Source organism: Rhinopithecus roxellana, chromosome 6, assembly GCF_007565055.1.
Source record: "Rhinopithecus roxellana isolate Shanxi Qingling chromosome 6, ASM756505v1, whole genome shotgun sequence".
In the NCBI taxonomy this organism is placed as follows: domain Eukaryota; kingdom Metazoa; phylum Chordata; class Mammalia; order Primates; family Cercopithecidae; genus Rhinopithecus; species Rhinopithecus roxellana.
Window position 1 is genome coordinate 107,168,551 of NC_044554.1, and position 19,741 is coordinate 107,188,291.

Genomic DNA, 19,741 nt, shown 5'->3' on the forward strand with positions numbered 1-19,741 from the left:
AGAGAGGCCAGGGAGGTGCAGAGAGGCCAGGGAGGTGCAGAGAGAGGCCAGAGAGGTGCTGAGAGAGGCCAGGGAGATGCAGAGAGAGGCCAGGGAGGGCCAGAGAGGCCAGGGAGGTACAGAGAGAGGCCAGGGAAGGGCAGAGAGGGCAGGGAGGCGCAGAGAGGCCAGGGAGATGCAGAGAGAGGACAGGGAGATGCAGAGAGAGGCGAGGGGGATGCAGAGAGAGGCCAGGGAGGTACAGAGAGAGGCCAGGGAGATGCAGAGAGAGGCCAGGGAGGTGCAGACAGAGACCATCCAGGGGTAGAGAGGCCAGGGAGGTACAGAGAGAGGCCAGGGAAGTGCAGAGAGACCAGGGAGATGCAAAGAAAGGCTGTGGGGTGCGGGGGCACACTCTCGCCCACTTGCAAGATGACGAATACTGGAAGGCTTCCTTTAGGACTTCAGTGCTCTCAGCGACAATTCCAAGGCCCATGAGGCTACATCATCCTCCACTGGGGGATGTGCTGATGCCCCTTTAAAGGCTCAGAACCACACCTGGCCCTACACCTGTGCTGGATGGGCAGCTGAGCTGCTGCTCTGGGTCTGGCTACAACAGTGCCATGCAGAATTGGCAAGTGGGCACCAGGAGCAACTGGAAACACAGAAAGCAAGTCAAGGGAGAGAGGCCAGCACACAGCTGTTGGAGCTGCCTCCTGGGCCCTGAGCATGGGGCTTGAACAGGAGCTGTTCACAGAAGGCTGTCCTCCCGGTAATGAGTCCTTGTGCCTCTCATCCCGGCTCCTGCTTCCTTTTTCCCCTCTATGCAGACAGCTGGCTCATTGCCTCCTGGAGGGGATGGGGCAGGAAATGCCCGAAGCACCTGATCCTCACAGCTTTCCCCAAGCAGCAGCAGTAAAGTCCAGCCCTGGTGGGGAGAGCACTTGCATCCCGGGTCCCACTGCTGCAGGGCAGGGTTAGGACCTGCGGAAGGAGCTGCCCACTGCTTCTGGACACGGCCCAGGGTCCCGCCTGGCACAGAGATGGAGGGTGCCAGTGTGCTGGTCACTGCGATGATGAGCCGGGCACGCGTGATGATGCCCAGAGGCCACCTGCCTAGCGTAGGACAGACAACCCCCAAACCTCCCACCTGCTGGAAGGATTAGAAATCAAGAGAGAAAACAACACTTCATTAGAATGGTGACTTATTTCTGGAACACCTGGGTTTGTGGGTAGAAATGATTCTGCGTGTGTTCTGTGACCCAGCTTTCCTTACAGGTCATGGGAGGAGCAGCCATCACATGTGGAGTGTTCTGTAGACCACAGAGCACCACGCAGATGCGAACCTGACTTTCATTTCATTTCAAGACTCTCCAGTTATCCCTGCTGAATTTAGTCTCTGAAGCCTCAGCCCCTGTGGTACGATGCCAGGTGGTTTCGCCCCAGTCCTGCTTGGCCCCCAGTCACATCCACATCTCTCTAAGTATTTGCAAAGGATGCCCATTTAATGCCCCAGGGATGAATTCCATGCGGACATTCCATGGGGACGATCTGTCCACAGTTTGTGCATGTCATCGCATAGCTCACGTTTTTCTGATGGGTTGAAAAAGTAGCAGCATATTTCCCCTGCATTTCAGATCATCTAGCTGAGACTAGTCAGACTTGGGTAAACACTACAGGTTTCCTCACAATAGCAAGGTGGTGTCATGCTCCCTGCTTGGGAAAAAGGTGGAATAAGCATTTAACCCAAAACCGACTGGGAGTTTTCACACTTCCAGGGGGCGCAGGATGCTTCCAGGCAGGGCCAGAGCCTCACTGACCTGGGCGCCTGGTGCCCAGATGGCTTCTGTCTGGCAGACGCCGGACTGTATTTTGGTGTTTGCCAGTGTGCAAACTACCAGGCTGCTGGGTGCTTTCTGGAAGCCTCAGAACCATGCCATCGACTAGGAAAAGCCGGAGTCCGTGCCAATTCTCTCCAGAGCTCCAGAAGAAAGGATGCAGCCCAAGCTGCTCAGTAGAAATGCTACTGATTGGAGGGAACAGTTCTTAAAGTTCAGGTTCTCTAAAGTGACTTCAGTTCTAAGTCGGGGTGGGTAATGATGCTAACGCAAGTACGGTCCCCACCTTCAGGCTGCTCTGCTGGCAACTCGGGGTGAGAAAGTCAAAATCTTCCTTTCGGAATCTCCTTCTCCTCTGTCCCAATCTCTTCTCCAATACTCTGCTTTCAAACACTACACTTCCCAAAGTCCTTACCCTTGAACCTCTTTCTAAGATAAAAGCAAATTCTCCATGGTGTTTCAAAGTATTATACTTTCTGTTTCCAGATGTTTCTTATGTTTTCTATTTTTCTGAATAGATTTCTTCACACTGTGAAAATCTGAATCACTCACAAAAACAAACAAAACCCTTCTCTCAGGATTCAGCCAAGAGATATTTGCCGCACTGCATATAGAGCATGCCCCGGGTGCCGAGGGGGAGCCTGGAAGCCCAGAGAAATTGCAAATTCCAGGCAGCATCAAACCAGTGAGTGGCAGGGAGGTCGGGGGAATGGGTTCGGTAAACTAGGTGTGTCCTGGGGCCTCTGCCCTGAGCATGGAGGCTCTGGGTGCCACACTTCTCACTTCCCAGAAACTTCCAGAGCGTGCTCTCGGGGTCCACAGGCCGACTCAGCAGGAGGAGGGGAGCCTCCTTTATGCCCCCCTCACCTCCCCTCCCCCCTCAGGCATGTTTCCCATGCTTTGGTTCCCATGTGGCTCCTGTCTAACCTGGTTCTTTCCCTGTAGTTGCCCTGCTCTCTGGGGTTTGGCTGAAGGCAGGTGATGCCCTTCTGCTCCCTAAGACGGGCACTCACCCCAATATGCCACAGCCGTTCCCTGACCCCCAGGGTGGCAGGAGATGCCTGAAGGAAAGTGATGTTCCTGTTTCTTGGATGGAAAAAATGGACGCTCAGATGAAAACACCCTGGAGGAGCTCAGGAATGCAACCCACGGACAGTACCTGCTTTGCTGTAAAAATTGCTGAAGACTTTTGGGCAGGGCACCGTGACCGTCTCTCCTACGTTGGCAGGCCGCCAGCATGTGATGTTGTCCCAGACGCCACTGCAGGCTAGAAGGAGAGAAGCAGAGTGAGGCGGGTGCAAGGTGAAAGAAGCATCACAAACAGAAATGCCATTCATGAGATAACTGCCTTGCAAACTCCTTTTCTGTGAAACATACTTGCACCAACGCAATTATTGAGACTATAGTTAGCTTGTGGGTTCATCTCAGTTAGCTTTGGAGGAATAACCATATGGTGGTAGAAAGCATTTGAGTAATTCAGTGTGTACCATGTACCTTCTGAATTTTAAGAGAATCATTACTTACTTCTTGTGATCAGCATTTCCCAGTGTGACAAAGTGGGCACCACTGGGTATTAGGGCAAGGGCCTGTCAGGGAGGGCGACGCCCGGGGAAAGTGCGCTTGTGCTTCTGTGGAATCTGACTTCAATGATTATTTGCAAATTGAAGTATTTGATAATATTTGGTTGATTTTTCACTGTCAAGATGCCTTATTGGCAACAAAATCTTAGGTTACCTGCATGGAGCTATCAAATAATTTGCACAATGCATAGCTTAAACATTTTTAGACCTCTTAGTTGGTCTTAATAACCACCTGGTGAAGGTAAGATATAAAAATATTGCATTAATTATCTTCCAGATGAACATTTAATGACTTCTCAATATCACACAACAGTGATGGAATCCATGTTTAAATCCAGTACTTTTTCCTACTTGTCCATGGTATTTACACTACATTTGAGACCTCTAAAATTTTATCTTATACTTAAACCTCAATATCAGAAAAGCAATGTGCTGGCCTCAAACTAACAGACAAACAAACAAGCAAACAAACGTCAGTTTTCCTTTCAGCATATGCCACCCAGACCTGTGCAATAACTGCAGGAATACATCCATGGAGAACACACAGCTTTGGTGTGAACACAGGAGTGTTTTACTTTCAAGAATACAGAAATGTCTCTGAAAAGTTGGCCATGAGCTAAGTTTTGCAGATGAAAATAGTTTCTAAATACTTTCAATAAAAGTGAAAATATATTTATTATAAAATAAAATTACATACCAATACTTGAGTAAGTACATAAATTCATATTACATTAATGTTAACATATTTAAAGAAAATGTTGGTTTTCTTTTAAAATGTTCAAAACAAGTGATCAAATATAAATGCATCACTAGAAACTCCAGATGTGCCTCAGGCCCACCAGGCGTGAGCGCCCGTGTTAAGGCTGCTTAGAGTCTTAAGTAGTAGGGTTATTTAAGTGCTAAGTTCATAAACCAAGCCCCTCTAACTCTGGTGTGTAGGGCAGGTGGTGGAGAGGTGTCAGGATGGGGTTCCTAGCCAAGAGTGAACAAGGTGGGGAGGAAAGTGAAGACGTCTAGGCCTCTAAGTGAAGACTCTGCACGTGATCAGCCACGTTCTGTCCATCTCCTATAAAACAGCAGGCTCTGGCAGTTTTGTGGCTGGGTATTTTGAAGGTTCAGCTTTTTGCCACAAAATGACAAATTTCTGCCTTGATAATAGTAATGGCTGGGTGCAGTGGCTCACGCCTGTAATCCCAGCGCGTTGGGAGGCCGAGGTTGGTGGATCATTTGAGGTCAGGAGTGCGAGACCAGCCTGGCCAACATGGTGAAACCCCGTCTCTATTGAAAATACAAAAATTAGCTGGTTGTGATGGTACACGCCTGTAATCCCAGCTACTTGGGAGGCTAAGGGAGGAGAATTGCTTGAACCCAGGAGGCGGAGGTTGCAGTGAGCTGAGATCGCACCATTGCACTCCAGCTTGGGTGACAAAGCAAAACTCAGTCACAAAAAAAAAAGAGTAATAATTATATGATATTGCTATTTTAAAACAATGGGCTGGGTGCGGTGACTTTATAATCTCAACACTTTGGCAGGCTGAGGCAGGATGATCCCTTGAGCCCAAGACTTCAAGACCAGTGTGGGCAACATAGCGAGACCCCATCTCTACAGAAAATATTAAAAAATTTGCTGGAGGTAACAGAGCATGCCTATAGTCCCAGCTACTTGGGAGGCTGAGGTGGGAGGATCACTTGAGCCTGGGAGGTCGAGGTTGCAGTGAGTAAAGATCATGCCACTGCACTCCAGCCTGGGCGACAGAGTGAGATCTTGTCTCAATAAATACACAGTAAATAAGATAATATATAATAAGATAACTAATACATAATATAAATTATAATGCAATAATTATATACTGTATAATACTAATTGCTGCTTTAAATTGCAACAGAGATACTAAATTCATACCACATCAAACCGTCTTTGCATTAGAGTAGGATTTGATTCAAATGTCTAGAGCTTGTCATCTGATCCCTTTAATGTCTAGGTAAAGTCTTCTGTTTATTTGTTCCTTTACTGAACCGCAGGTGAGGTAACAGAGCTAGAAGCTGTCAGGATGTGAGGACGCGGACTGGAGGGCGTCAGGACCCCCACGCTGAGCTAGCAGCCGGAAGTGCAGCCGGAAGTGCCGCCGGAAGTGCAGGGGGAAGCGCAGCCACAGTGCGGGGCGCACGCGTGGCACAGGCTGCAACCTCCCGGCAACAGCCGCCAGGAGGGAATGTAGGAGTTTCTCCCTCAGCTTCTCAACCTCACGGAAAGGACAGCCAAAAATTTGAAAGGGCAGCACCAAGAGATGTCCCTATGGCCTTGCAGACAGAAACAACTGTGTTAAGCAGCCAGGCAGAGGACGGGGGAGATGCAAGAGACAGGCCATCGGTGCCCCCCGCACTGGCACGGGCGGAGGACACTGCAGGGAACCGCGTCCAGGTGGAGTCCCGGGCTCTGAGACTGCAGCCTCCTGGAGGCCGGGCCACGCACCTACCTGGGACCGGCCCCGCGGAGAGCCCCGACTGTGAGGAGGAGTCTTACGGCGCTTACCTGGAACTGACTCTTGTCTGTGAGGAGGAGGCTCATGGGGCCTACCTGGGACCGGATCTCGACCGTGAGGAGGAGGCTGAAGGGACCTACCTGGGACCGGATCTCGACTGTGAGGAGGCGGCTCATGGCGCCTTCCTGGAGCCAGACCCCCGCCCGAGGACCCCGACTGTGTGAGCAGGCGGCCCACAGTGCGTGCCTGGGGCCAGACCCCAGCCCGAGGATCCCATCTGGACAAGGAGGGGGACTCCAGAGGGAGTGGCTCTAGGAGACAAAAATGGAACCCTGAGACCACCTCATGCGTGTCCTGAGAGTGTTTTGCTGTTGCTGTTCTGGCCGGAGGTTTGATGCCTAATTATTTACAAGTAGGTGAAAAACCCAGCAACAGAAAAACGAGGAAAAGCATAAAGTTCTGAAGAAAGGAAATGCTGAATATTATGTGGCTCAACTGTGACGGCAATAATGTACACCAGCAATGTGAGGTGAGTCCATCAGGAGGCTGGCGGGATGATAAATTATGCTTGGGTGGTGAGACCGGCACAGGAGAGAGAGAGATCTTTATTCTTGTTAGAAATCTAATGGACGCTGACGTAAATTGGGAGGAAGAAAGAAAAGAAACAGGAGCATAAGTATGCTGTTTAGAAATAAAATAAATACCAGAGAAGAGATGAAAGAGATGCTGCCATAGGGCTGAGAACTGGGGATGAGGAGGGGCTGAGGAGGGGCCAGAGACTATTATCTTCATTCAGCCTTGTAGTATCATTTGCCTTTTACAACTTTACAAATGCACTGTTTGTTGAAAACTAGCATTTAAAGTGTATCATAATATTAAGATACCCATTTTTAAATGTTTACATTTTTAAGACACATTGTGCAGGCCAAAGCAAAATAGTGCGTGAACAGGCCATCATCAGTTCAGTGTCAGACGTAAGTGATTCAAATTCAGCGCAGTGAATTTGGGAGAGGCAGCGAAAATTCGGGAGAGGCAACAAGTCCTTCTGTAGGAGTGTGCACCGAGTCACAGGATGGCATGGGAGGAGAAGGGGAGGCAGGCAGGGGCCACCCCCGAGAGAAGCACAGCCACGTGGAGACGCCTGTTCGTTTGGAAAGCAGTGGGCAGCCGAGATTTCATGAAACAAAGGATTTGCGATGAAGGTAGTGAGAAACAAACAAAAGTGCTCAGATAAGGCAGTCAGGGAAATGGGACTTGTTAAGCTCTGGTGGCAACCTAGGTTTTCGAGATGGGCATCATAAAATCAAAGGTCACTCTGAAAAGTGGAAAATGTTTGTATCAATAGACTCTGAAAAGTTACTTGGTGAACTTCAGTGACCGTTTCTAATTTATTTAAAGCCCTAAATAAAAGAGTAAAATAATGAGACTCCCTTAACATCACAGAGAATATTTGTTAAAAATAGCAAGCTCTAAGCCCGGCACCGTGGTAAGTGCCTGCAGTCCCAGCCACCCAGGAGGCTGAGGCAGGAGGATCACTTGAGCCCAGGAGCTTGAGTTCAGCCTGGGTGACTGAGTGAGGCCCTGTCTCAAAGAAAAGAAAAGAGGAAAGAAAGAAAAAAAAGAAAGAGAGGGTGAGAGAAAGAGACAGGAAGAAGAAGGGAGGGGGGAGGGACGAAGAAAGAGAAAGACAGAAAGAGCAAATGTTAGACATGTTTAAACACAATTATACAACTGAGGAGCCAGGTTGGGTACTTGCAATCCATTATTCAACAGTGTGTTATAAGTTTCAGCTAAAACAGCAGATAAAAGAAAATGAACTAAGAGGTATAAACTGGTAAAAAAATAGAGAAAAAACCCTAGAACTGTACTTTCTGTATGGCAACCACTAGTCTCACATGGCCATTTAAATGAAAGCTAATTAAAATGAGATGCAGTTAAAGGTTTGGTTCCTCAGTTGCACCCTCCACATTCGAATGTTCCACAGTGGAACATGGCTGGTAGCCATCACACTGGCATTTCCACCACCATGGGAAATTCTACTCGACAGCACTGTCTAGGGTCAGAGTTAGACAAACGCAACACAAACCCAGCAAGCCTGTCTCACAAATCAGGAAGCAAAGAGAGAGAGAAAAGAGCAATGAAGCCCTTTGGCTCGCACACCAAGGCAGAAGCTCAGAGGAGCCGCTTCTCTGGGTCATGGGTCTTCAGCTAAAATGTCCCACATAAATAATCCAAAACACTTATGAATCAACATAAATGATAAAGTTGTTTCACTTATCACCCCAATCTTCGTCTTTCAAAACTTGGCAGAGGGGTAGAGAAGGAGCCTCCTCTGATCTCAGCAGCCTTTCACCCGAAGTGACGGCCAGGGCCTCGCGGGCAAGCCTGGCTGAAACAGGACTGCAGTCTGTCTGCTTTGGACATCTCACCTTAATTGGAACACAGCAAAGTGTGTCACCACTAGTGCTTAGAATGTGTCACCAAAGTCCCCGAGCTCAGGCTTGCTGGCTGGGTCGCCCCTTGGCCTTTTCAGATCGTGCCCCTGACGTGCTGCCTGCAACCTCCAAGGTCAGGGTGCTGGGAGTGGAGGAACTCAGGCTGGCAAAGCTGGTGTCCGAACTGCCCCACACCCTACAGCTGCCCTTCTCACCTCCGATTCTGCTGCTGCTTCCAGTCTTTCCTGAGCACACAAGTCAGCTTCCGGGGGCCATGTGCTTCCTTTCATATACCAGCTTAGGCTGCGTTTAGCTAAGTAGTCAGGCAGCAGGTGTGAGGCATCAATTTGTTTGTAAACAGCAAGGTCTCCCAGGGCTGCTGTGAGCTCCTCCCATCCCATGCACACCAGCTCCACCCACTGGACGTGGGGTCTTGTCCCTACCCTGCTGTGTGGCCCCATGACCTGTGCTGACCACTCGGACTGACAGGCTCTGCTCCCTTCTGGAAGGTGGTCATCATGGAAGGGTCGGAGCAGTTGGTGGGAGCCCCGGTTGGAGAGGCTGCAGGGAGAAGCAAGGCTTAGGCACCTGCTGAATGTAGGGAAGGAACAGCTTGGGTGACGTGGGCAGAACCTTCTGGGCCAACCTCAGAGCCTTGGGAGGAGCCAACTACTAATTCTGAAGCCAAGTTTCAGGAGATTTGTGCCATAGCCACACGTAACCGGGAGCAAATCTTCCTGGGAAGCACATAGCTGGTGGAGCAGAATCACATGGGCCTTCCAGAGGGCCCCACAGTAGGTTGGCACCAGCATGGTCAGTGCCTGCATGGTCAATGCGTTCAGGGAAGCAAGTGGGCAGAGTGGGCAGTGACCGATGGTCAGTCACAGGGGCCGGTCAGGGGGCTGGAAGCTTCCAGGCAACGAATGACTTCTCGATGTCGACTGGCAGTGGTGGCTTCCTAACTTTTTGCTTGAAAATCAGCTTAGTCTCCTAAAAAAGACATTGTAGACTAAGTGGTTCCAAAAAACTGACCCTGCGATGGTGCAGCCTTCCGACATTTCTGAGGCTTCACAGCATCTTCAACGAAATACACCGGGTTTGGGGAAGGCTGCTGTGAGCACAGGTTCTTACCAGTACGCTGGGAATTCCTCCAGGTGGAGTTCTGAGGAACACAGCAGTAACTCAGTTCTGTGACACCTTCCAGCCAAAGGGGAGAGTGCACCCAGTGGGGAGGAACCTACAGGAACCTGCAGTCCTGTCGTATCAAAGACGCTGCCTTCTCTCCAGAGACTCCCTAGGAAGTCCTGGCTCTTACAGATGACGTTACAGGTGTTACTTTGAGTTCTGGATTTGGATTTATCTTCTCATTATTTCAAGTTCAATGACAGACACATCAATTAAATTTCAAGAGACTCTCACGACATGCTCCCCCTCATCTAGGAAATGACTTTAACGTATATTCCATTTTTTCCTCCCAGCAACTCCCTGAAGAAGGCGAGAGCCCCAGTGATTGTCCTCACACTGGGGAGGAGACCAGGTTCGCAGAGGGGAGGAAACACGCTGTGAACCACAGGATGGAATGCGGGAGCCGGCCGAGCCGGTCGGGCTCCTGGGTCATTGCCCTTTCCCTAGCAGGTCACTTGCCGTCTCAGATCTCTTGGGTCTTGCTTTATCACCAGTGTATACCACACACGAGGCTTCCTGTGACCTAATTTCTCCAGGATTTTGTAACTATAAAAGCACTGGTCATGGAGCCAAAGGGTAGGTATGTGGGTCCAGGATCCCTCTTTAAACCTCCGGCATGAATGAGGATGAACCCCTTTGTATGGCCTGTGAACAGACAGGATAACAGCGAGCACACCACACATGGTGCTGCACCACGCAAAGGCAACGCAGGGCATCACACTGGAGGTGGGGCCGCACCTGCTGACCTGAGTCACGGACACAGACGGGTGCAACTCCAGTTGTCACCTGCACCATGCTTGCCATGCAGCTCATGCTCTCCTTGGACAATGGGCAGCTCTGGGAGGTGGTGCCCCAGATCTTCTCATGGTTCCCCCACACCCTCCTTCCTTCTTCAGTCACCTGCCCCTGCGTGTTTCCTCCCCTCCATGGAGGAAAAGGAAAGCTGAGAAGCGAAGCCTCCTGAGACTGGCCATCGGCTCAGATCACAGCTTGCCTCCAACACATTTAGGAGCAAATAATTCGAATCACATCCTCCATTCAAGAAAGCTTGATTTATGTCTCAAGTGACAACAACAAATCTTCCTCCAGAATCTGGGCAGAGCAGGAAGTCCCAGCTGGTTCTCACGGGGAGCTCAGAGAGGCCGGGGGCATCACAGTCATCAAATACTCTCCTTGCACGGTAAATAACGGGCTGAAGGATGAGTCGCTCTCTTCCTGCAGGAGGGCTGCTGAAGTCCTTGTGACCACTCCTTCCGAAAGTGGGTGTTTAAATACCCTCCCAGCCTCATTTCTGAGTGGCTGAGTTCTCAGCAATCCCCACCACTTCTGCCCCAAATGGTAACAGTCAGAATTCTTCCTGGAGATAGCCGTGAGGGAAAGGCCCGCAGGAGGAATTCTGATTGCCTGGTTGTGACGGAGTGTGCTGCTGGATACCATTTTCTGTGTCTCAAGGAGCTGCATGTGAAAGCAGTCAGCCTGATCCATCTCAGGGAATGAGCTTAAAACACGGGTCCCGATGAGCAAGACCAAGGTGGGAGAACAGTGTGCTCAGCATCCCACCTCCCCTGCCTCCTGATCCAGCCTCTTCTTGTGCAGTGCTTCCAGCTTCAGTGGGTGTTTATAGTGAATGAGACGGAGGGGAAGGAAGAGAGAAATGGAAACGTAGCTGTCATTCAATGGCAGGCGTGAGCCGGGCTCCACTGGCCCCTCTCTTCCAGCCCAGACAGAGATGCATGATCAGGTCCAAGTTCTTTCATTATAGAAAGTGACTTTTCATCTTACCTTAAGAGAAACCAGAAAAACAGTCCTTCTTGTACCATGGTAACTCTTTGTATAAAATCTGCTGTGACCAGAACGACGTGGTTACCACGGTCACTTGGTGCCAGTGCCAGAGCTGCTCCTGGATGCTGTCACTGGCATGGGCTCTGCAGTCCCGAGTGCACAGAACCGAGGCCTGGGTGTGCTGCACAGTGCTTTGCGCACTCCTACAGACCACACCTTCAGAGGAAAATTAGCAGCAAGATCCCACATTTTGGATCTGGACATTCAAGGCTGTGGGAGTGGGGCCAGGTGGAGGCAAGGCAGAGGGTGACCAGATGCCCCTCCTGAAATGCAGCCCTGGGTCCCTCCAGGCTCCTGGCAGGACCTCCCTGCCTGATGTTCATCCTGCACACCCACCCCCTGCCACCACCCCTACCCCTCCCGACCTGCTGTAAACACCCATGCCCCAGGGGCTCTGGTTTAATTTGCCTGGAGGATGTTTTTATTGTTTTAGGATTCTTCGGGTTCCAAGTGTACCCAGGGCTGAGGCCCAGCCTTGGAATGCGGAGGCTGGAATGGGTCACCATGCAGGGTGGTCCCTAGCCGTCCATTTAAACAGGCCCCCGGCAACTCTGACGATGGGCCGCAGCTCCCTGGGTGGACATAGGAGACAGGAAGGATGGGGCCCAGGCACGGAGGGGTCCTGCCCTACAGCTCCTGCCTGCCCCTGAGCATGTTGCTAACCCTAGGCTTTGGTTTGTTCCTCTGCAGAATGGAGATGACACCAGGTAGGAGGTGATCACACGCACCGCAAGGCAGAGCTGGGTGCAAGGGGCCTCGACTGCAGGGCGGCAGCACTCAGAGCTCCTGCAGGACGATACGTGGCCTATGTCTCCAGACACAGACTCACGCTTGCTGTTCCCCCTGCACCCATAGGAGCCCAGATGCAGATGCCCAGACCAGCCTGCTGCATGGGGGGCTGTGGAGGCAGCAGCATGAAGCAGAGGCCGAGGCAAATCCCTCCTAGGGCACAACCCCAACATTCTGACATGGGAATTCATTCATCACCAGAAGCCCAAGGGCAGGGGGCACCACCAGTCCCATCTCCCACGTGTGTAGTGCCCAAGGTGAAGCAGCCAGTGGGCGCCCAGCCATGCCCTAACCTCTGCTCCCCAGCCTCCACACAACATCCTCCAAGGTGGGGTCGGGTTGGCTGAAGGCCAGGAGGGCCCGGCCTGGGAAGCGCAGCCTTGCAAAGCATGCCTACCTAGAGCCGTCCAGGGATGCACGAAGCCTAGTAGATGGGGTCGGAAGAAACGCTTGTCCCCCTTGCGGAGGGGACAGCGTGCTGGGGCCACCCCCAGCTCTGAGCTTGTCCCTCGTGGCATCTCCCACCGTGGGCCCCTGACCTCTGCAGGGGCACCTCCTGAGCTTCCTGCACTTGCTGAGGGTCCTCACGGCCCACCTAGGCGGGACGCAGGCAGGACAGGGAGGGGCTCCCACTACCGCTGTGCCTGTGTTCTGTATTTTGGTCTGGGGTGGTTCAGTCCAGACTCATACTAAACATATCTGAATGGGAAAACAATTTCATGTTTTTCTCACTGTATTTGTCATTCTCCTCACCTGTCTCTTAAGGAGCAGCCTTCTACCAGGGAGAAGAGCAGGCAAGGATGCCTGGTGCAGAGGGTCGTCCAAGAGGCAGCAAAGCAGGGCTGGACGGTCCCCCTTGGAGTGCTCACCAAGGAGGGACTGCCCACCGCACCGGGATCCCTCCCAGGTCACGAAGGCGGGGATAGAGGGGGCCACCGCCAGGTCTCATCACACCAGGCTGCCCTGGGTCACCAGGATTCTTTTACAGGAAACAGCCTAGAACTTTTCATATCTAAGGTGACAATACACATGCCTCACTTAAATATGTCTTTAAGATTCCAAGCATTTTTCCAGATGTAAATTTTCAAATTAAGAAAGTAATCTCTGCCCGCTGGGAACATGTTCCAACACAACACAGCACAGGCAGAAGAGTGAAGGCCTCACGTCGGCACCACTGAGTAGTAACAGGCTAGTGTGCAGCCTGGGCGGCAGGTGCAGCTGTGCAGGCTCCGTCTCTGCGTCCCACTGCAGCCATTTAGGACGGGTAAGAGGCTGGGCCTTGTCACTTGTCACCTCCATGAGCAGGTGCCTCTGTCCCTAGTATTTCTGGCTACTCTGAAAATTCATTTTCTAACCATCCTAGTTTAAGGTATGATTTGGTTTCCTTATTTAATACACTTAGCTTCAAACTTAAAACATTTAAGCTTAGATTTAAACAGGGGCCATCCAGCCCTACTTTGCTGCCTCCTGGCCGACCCTCTGCACCAGGCACCCTTGCCTGCTTTTTAAGTTTGGACTTAAACATTAAAGTTTGGAGCTAAACATATTAAATAAGCTTTGGGGCAGAAACCTGCATGGAAAGAGGGAAGGCCTCTCCTTCCTACGCCCAGGGTGTGAGGGGCTGGAGGGGAGGGTGGGAGACTGCCCCTGATCTGCTCGAGAGGCCTGGGTGGTCACCTCCCTCCCTCCCTCCCTCCAGGCTGCTGTTCTGATTCCTCCTTCCTTGTCCTGCTGGGCAGACTCTGACACAGCCCCAGGCCGGCTCCTTCTGAACGAGGCGTCTCCAAGGGCTCCATTTACCTAGGAGAGGTTTTCCTTCCAGTCCTCTCTCTCCACAGGGGACGGGGGAGAGGCACGGCATTCTGAGGGCAGAGGTAACTATCAGGACACCACTTCTGAGTCCAGCAACGTCAGGGACTTGCTTGGGAAGAGGACCTCCCTGCTTAGGGTCATAATGAATCTGAGACCCCAGGAGTTCATTTTGACACACTGTTACACATGCTTAGGTACACGTGCATGGGATACACAGAAGTCATGTATGATTTCTTTTTACAAAAATATGATATTATACATGTGGAAATCTTCCTTGCTTTCCCACTTAATATATCATGCATGTTTTTCATGTTATTCATGTAGAATGCCATCATTTTTAATGGCTGTATAATATTCCACAGCACAACCATAACACAGTTAAATGCCCCATTTGTAATCCTCAATATCCACAATGTTTATGATATAAACAAATGGCAATGAAATAATTGTCTGATAGAAAATCTAGTTATTCAGTATTCAATAGGGGCCAAAAATGCTTGAACTTTTATCCTGTCCTTTTAAAAGGAATTGTGGTTGTTTCCCAGTCAATGAGGAAAAGCCCTTCTTTACTGCAAATGCTCATTAATGATGTGTAGAGAATTATTAGAATTGGAGAAGTCAACATGGTTTAACCTCCAAAGACAATTGATTGGATATGAATCGTTGACAGATACGGAAGCCAAGACGTGAGTTGTTGAACCAGAGCTTAGACCACTGTGCTGGCAACCTCACAGGTGATCCCCCAGCCCCCCTTTGACTCCCTATGAAGGGAAAGAGACGCTTTTATGCGTGGAGTTCTGGAGGTCACTTCCTAACCAGGTGACAAAGAACATAACAGGAGGTCAAGGGGCACGACGGATGGCAGGATCGTGAGGTCAAGGGGCATGACGGGCGGCAGGATCGTGAGGTCAAGGGGCATGACGGGTGGCAGGATCATGAGGTCAAGGGGCATGACGGGCGGCAGGACCGCACACTGGGAGACGCACCGGCGGGCTCACAGTGTCCCCAGACATCTTCCTCCCGAAAGCCTTGGACCTGAATCTAATCAAGCCTTTACCACCAAATTCTAGTTCAAAGGAACCACAGGGAACAGAGGAAGAATTCAACACCAAAAGGAAATGCTGAGACAGAATGTGAGCTGGTTAGGGGACGGACCTGCCTGTTAAAATGCCTCCATTGTCGGGAGCCTCGGGCATGGTTTCCCAAAATATGCCCTCTAGAGTCTGTAAACACAGTGGGACCAAAGGCAGCAAAATGTTGCCGAATCCAGGCCGTGGAATGTGAGTATTCCACATACCCTTCTAACACCACGATTATATAAACTTTCAGACATTCAGAACGGAGCCAGCGTTACTGTTGGAAAAATGCTCGTTAAGGTGAGAACGAAGACCAGGGTTCCTTTACCTGCAGAGTCCTGTCTGGCTCTGCAAAAGCAGGAGCTCACGGAATCCTGAGCCCTCGAGTGAGCAAGGCACCTGGGGGGCTGTGATGGGAAGCTGCTGGCTCATCCAGCAGAGCTAGCCAGCCCCTCCCATGGGGACCCCGAGATCATGCACCAAAGGCTACAAAAACAGAACCGAGGTGGTGCCTGGCTGGTGGCAGAGATGAGACTCCAGGGGCAAATGTGTTCCCACTGGCATCTCTCTTTGGGGTCTGGAAGTCATCTCCTGAACCACTGCTCTCTTGCTTCTGCGGAGCTCACCTGCTCTCCCGGGAAGAGACTGAACTGGATAAAAACAGGCCCGGCAACAAAGGACAGTGAATGCTGTCACCTCACTTTCTGCCATTGGGTGGGTCCGGAGGGTGCTGGCTGTGTTCCTGAGTCCCTGACACTAGTGTGAAAGCACAGGTCACGTAAAGGTGCAGGGCACACCTGTGAGCCTTTGTGCCTTCTCTGGAAAGACAGCTGCTGAGCAAGGAGGGTTCCATCTGAGCTCTAAAATGCAGACGTAACAGAGTTTCTAGAAAAAACAATTATCTTCATTTTGGCCATCAAAGTCATTGATCCTCTATGCCTATTATCAGTTTAAAGGACTAACAGCTTGATGGAATGATTCACTGGTTGAGGTGGGAAAATCTTTTTTTTTTTTTAACTTTTATTTTAAGTGCTGGGGTACATGTCCAGATTTGTTATACAGGTAAACTCGTCCAGGTATTAAACCCAGTAGATATCTTTTCTGCTCCTCTCCCTCCAACTGGGGGAAGACCCCAGTGTTGACCGGGCACGGTGGCTCACACCTGTAATCCCAGTACTTTGGGAGGCTGAGGTGGGCAGATCACTTGAGGTCAGGAGTTTGAGACCAGCCTGGCCAATATGGTGAAACCCTGTCTGTCTCTACCAAAAATACAAAAATTAGCTGGGTGTGGTGGCGGGCACCTGTGGTCCCAGCTACTCGGGAGGCTGAGGCAGGAGAACTGCTTGAACCCGGGAGGCAGAGGTTGCAGTGAGCCAAGGTCGCACCACTGCACTCCAGCCTGGCAACAGAGCAAGACTCTGTAAAAAAGAAAGGAAAAAGAAGAAGGAGAAGGAAGAAGAAGGAGGAGGAGGAAGGAGGAGGAGGAAGGAGGAGGAGGAAGGAGGAGGAGGAAGGAGGAGGAGGAAGGAGGAGGAGGAAGAAGAAGAAGAGGAAGAAGAAGGAGAAGAAGAAGAAGAGGAGGAGGAGGAAGGAGGAGGAGGAGGAGGAGGAGGAGGAGGAGAAGACCACCCCAGTGTCTGTTTCCTTCTTTGTGTTCATGAGTTCTCATCATTTAGCTCCCACTTATAAGTAATAATATGTACTATTTGGTTTTCTGTTCCTGCATTAGATTGCTAAGCAAAATGGCCTCTAGCTCCATCCATGTTCCCACAAAAGACATGACCTGGTTCTTTTTGATGGCTGCATAGTATTCTATGGTGTATATGTACCACACTTTCTTTATCTGGTCTGTTACCGATAAGTGTTAAGGTTGATTCCATGTCTTTGCTATTGTGAACAGAGCTGCAGTGAACATTCATGTGCATGTGTCTTTATGGCAGAATGATTTATATTCCTCTTTGTATATACCCTGTAATGGGATTGCTGGGTCAAATGGTAGTTCTGTTTTTACGTCTTTGAGGAATTGCCAGTCTTCCACAATGGTTGAACTAATTTACACTCCCTCCAACAGTGTATATGTATTCCCTTTTCTCTGCAATCTTGACAGCATCTGTTATTTTTTTACTTTTTAGCAATAGCCATTCTGACTGGTGTGAGATGGTATCTCATTATGGTATGGATTTGCATTTCTCTAATGATCTGTGATGTTGACCTTTTTCCCATATGCTTTTTGGTTGCATGTACGTTTTCTTTTGAAAAATGCCTGTTCATGTCCTTTGCCCACTCTTTAATGAGTTGTTTTTCTCTTGTAAATTTGTTTGAGTTTCTTATAGATGCTGGATATTAGACCTTTGTCAGGTGCATAGTTGCAAATGTTCTCTCCCATTCTGGAGGTTGTCTCTTTACTCTGTTGATAGTTTCTTTTGCTGTGCAGAAGCTCTTTAGTTTAATTAGACTCCATTTGTCAATTTTTGCTTTTGTTGCAATTGCTTTTGGTGTCTTTGTTATGAAATCTTTTTCCATTCCTGTGTTCAGGATGCTATTGCCTAAGTTGTCTTCCAGGTCTTTTATAGTTTGGGGTTTTACATTTAAGTCTTTAACCATCTTGAGTTGATTTTTGTATACGGTGTAAGGAAGGAGTCCAGCTTCAGTCTTCTACATATGACTAGCCAGTTATCCCAGCACCATTTATTGAATAGGGAGTCTTTTCCCTACTGCTTATTTTTGTCAGGCTTGTTGAAGATCAGATGGTAATAGGTGTGCAGCCTTATTTCTGGGTTCTGTATTCTGTTCCATTGGTTTATGTGCCTGTTTTTCTACCACTACCATGCTGTTTTGGTTATGGTAGCCCTGTAGTATAGTTTCAGGTAGGGTAATGTGATGCCTCCAGCTTTCTTCTTTTTGCTTAGGATTGCCTTAGCTATGTGGGCTCTTTTTTGGTTCCATATGAATTTTAAAATAGTTTTTTTTCTCGTTCTGTGAAAAATGCCATTAGTAGTTTGATAGGAATAGCATTGAATCTATAAATTGCTTTGGGCAGTATGGCCATTTTAATGATATTGATTCTTTCTATCCATGAGCAGGGAATGTTTTTCCATTTGTTTGTATCATCTCTGATTTATTTGAGCAGTATTTTATAATTCTCACTGTAGAGATCTTTCACCTCCCTGGTTAGCTCTATTTCTAAGTATTTTATTCTTTTTGTGGCAATTGTGAATGGGACTGCCTTCCTGATTTGGCTCTTAGTTTGGCTGTTGTTGGTGTATAGAAATGCTAGTGATTTCTGTTCATGGATTTTGTATCCTAAAACTTTGCTAAAGTGGTTTATCAGCTGAAGGAGCTTTTGGGCTGAGACTATAGGGTTTTCTAGATATAGAATCATGTCATCTGCAAACGAGGATAGGTTGACTTCCTCTCTTCCTATTTGGATGCACTTTATTTTTTTCTCTTGCCTGACTGCCCTGGCTAGGACTTCCAATAGCATGTTGAATAGGAGTGATGAGAGAGGGCATCTGAAAATCATTTTTTAAAAAGTGCTTTGTCCTCTGTGAACCATGGCCATTTGCTCTGACCTGAATCATCCCAGACCACACAAACTGACCCCTACTTGCTGATCTTGCAAAGCCAACTGGCATCCATGCCTACGGGGAGGACACAGTCTTTTCTGCAGTGTAAGATGTTCTTGGCCAGTCCGCAGGGTCCCTGAGTGAGGAGGACACGGGGAACTGTGGTTCTTTCCTCACTTTAGACTGGACCAGTGGGTGCCCAGGACTGGAAGGGCCACAGAGCTGGTCCAAGGCAGCCTGACCCTCTGGTTACTCTCAGTCTGGGAAATCCGCCCCTCCTGCAGCAGCTGTCCACCTCAGTTCACCACAAAATTATCTAGTATATCCTAGGGCCAGAATCTGGCTACTTGTAATTTCTACCCCCAGCTCTAGTTCTGCTTTCTGGAGCCTTCAAGAGGCCGCTGCAGTTATGATTGGCAGCAGTTTAGCATGATTTCCATTCCTGCCTTACTTTGACTTTCTGCTTAGAGACCCTTCACAATAACACCATTCCTGGACACCTGGTGTCAGCCTGGGTACTCAGGGTCATCATTTCCCAGCCACCCAGCTGAACATGCAGAGCAAGGGCCCCACGGTGTCCATCTCCAGAGCTCAGGGGCTCATAGTTGAGAGGTGGACGTTTCCTCGGAGCCACTGCCAGCGTCCCTGCCCACTTCTTCAGGGAGCAGTCGTACAGAGACCCTCAGTGTTCTAGTAGCTCCATTCCAGGACCTTCTTGTCTTAGTGTTTATGGTTAAACAAAGCTCCCGAGTGAAGCTGATGAAACAATGCAGGAAGCTGGATGCGACACCACCCAGGTCCAGATTTCACAAACCTGTGGAACGTGAACTTGAGGGCTCTCATAAACAAACCTTCCCTGCATCTGGAGATTCTGACACGGTGGCCCACACTGCCAGACTCCTGAAATCTCCCTGTCAGTGAATGCTGCTTGTGCAGGTGGCCAATTACAAAATATCTTGTTACTCTCAGTCCTACAGAATCTCAGTTATTCTAACACAAACAGTGATTATACAAATCTACCAAATGAAGGCTTCTGTCTTTCTTTTTGTTCTGAGGATGCATGTTTACATCATTTGTTCTTAAAATATTTGCAAGTGATATGAGGAGGGCTACATCTATGCATTCGCTAAGCTGGGTACGATGCCAAATGCCATTT

At 49.5% G+C, this 19,741-nt stretch overlaps 1 protein-coding gene across 7 annotated transcripts in view; it reads right to left on the minus strand.

Annotated features, from left to right (window-relative positions):
- VIPR2 (vasoactive intestinal peptide receptor 2) overlaps positions 1 to 19,741 on the minus strand; it is a 107,871-nt gene that overhangs the window by 71,580 nt on the left and 16,550 nt on the right. For all 7 annotated transcript variants that reach the window (XM_030932614.1, XM_030932618.1, XM_030932612.1 and 4 more), the window contains one exon: positions 2,977 to 3,084. In XM_030932614.1, coding sequence (XP_030788474.1) covers positions 2,977 to 3,084 — 108 coding nt within the window. The remainder of the gene's footprint in view (positions 1 to 2,976; positions 3,085 to 19,741) is intronic.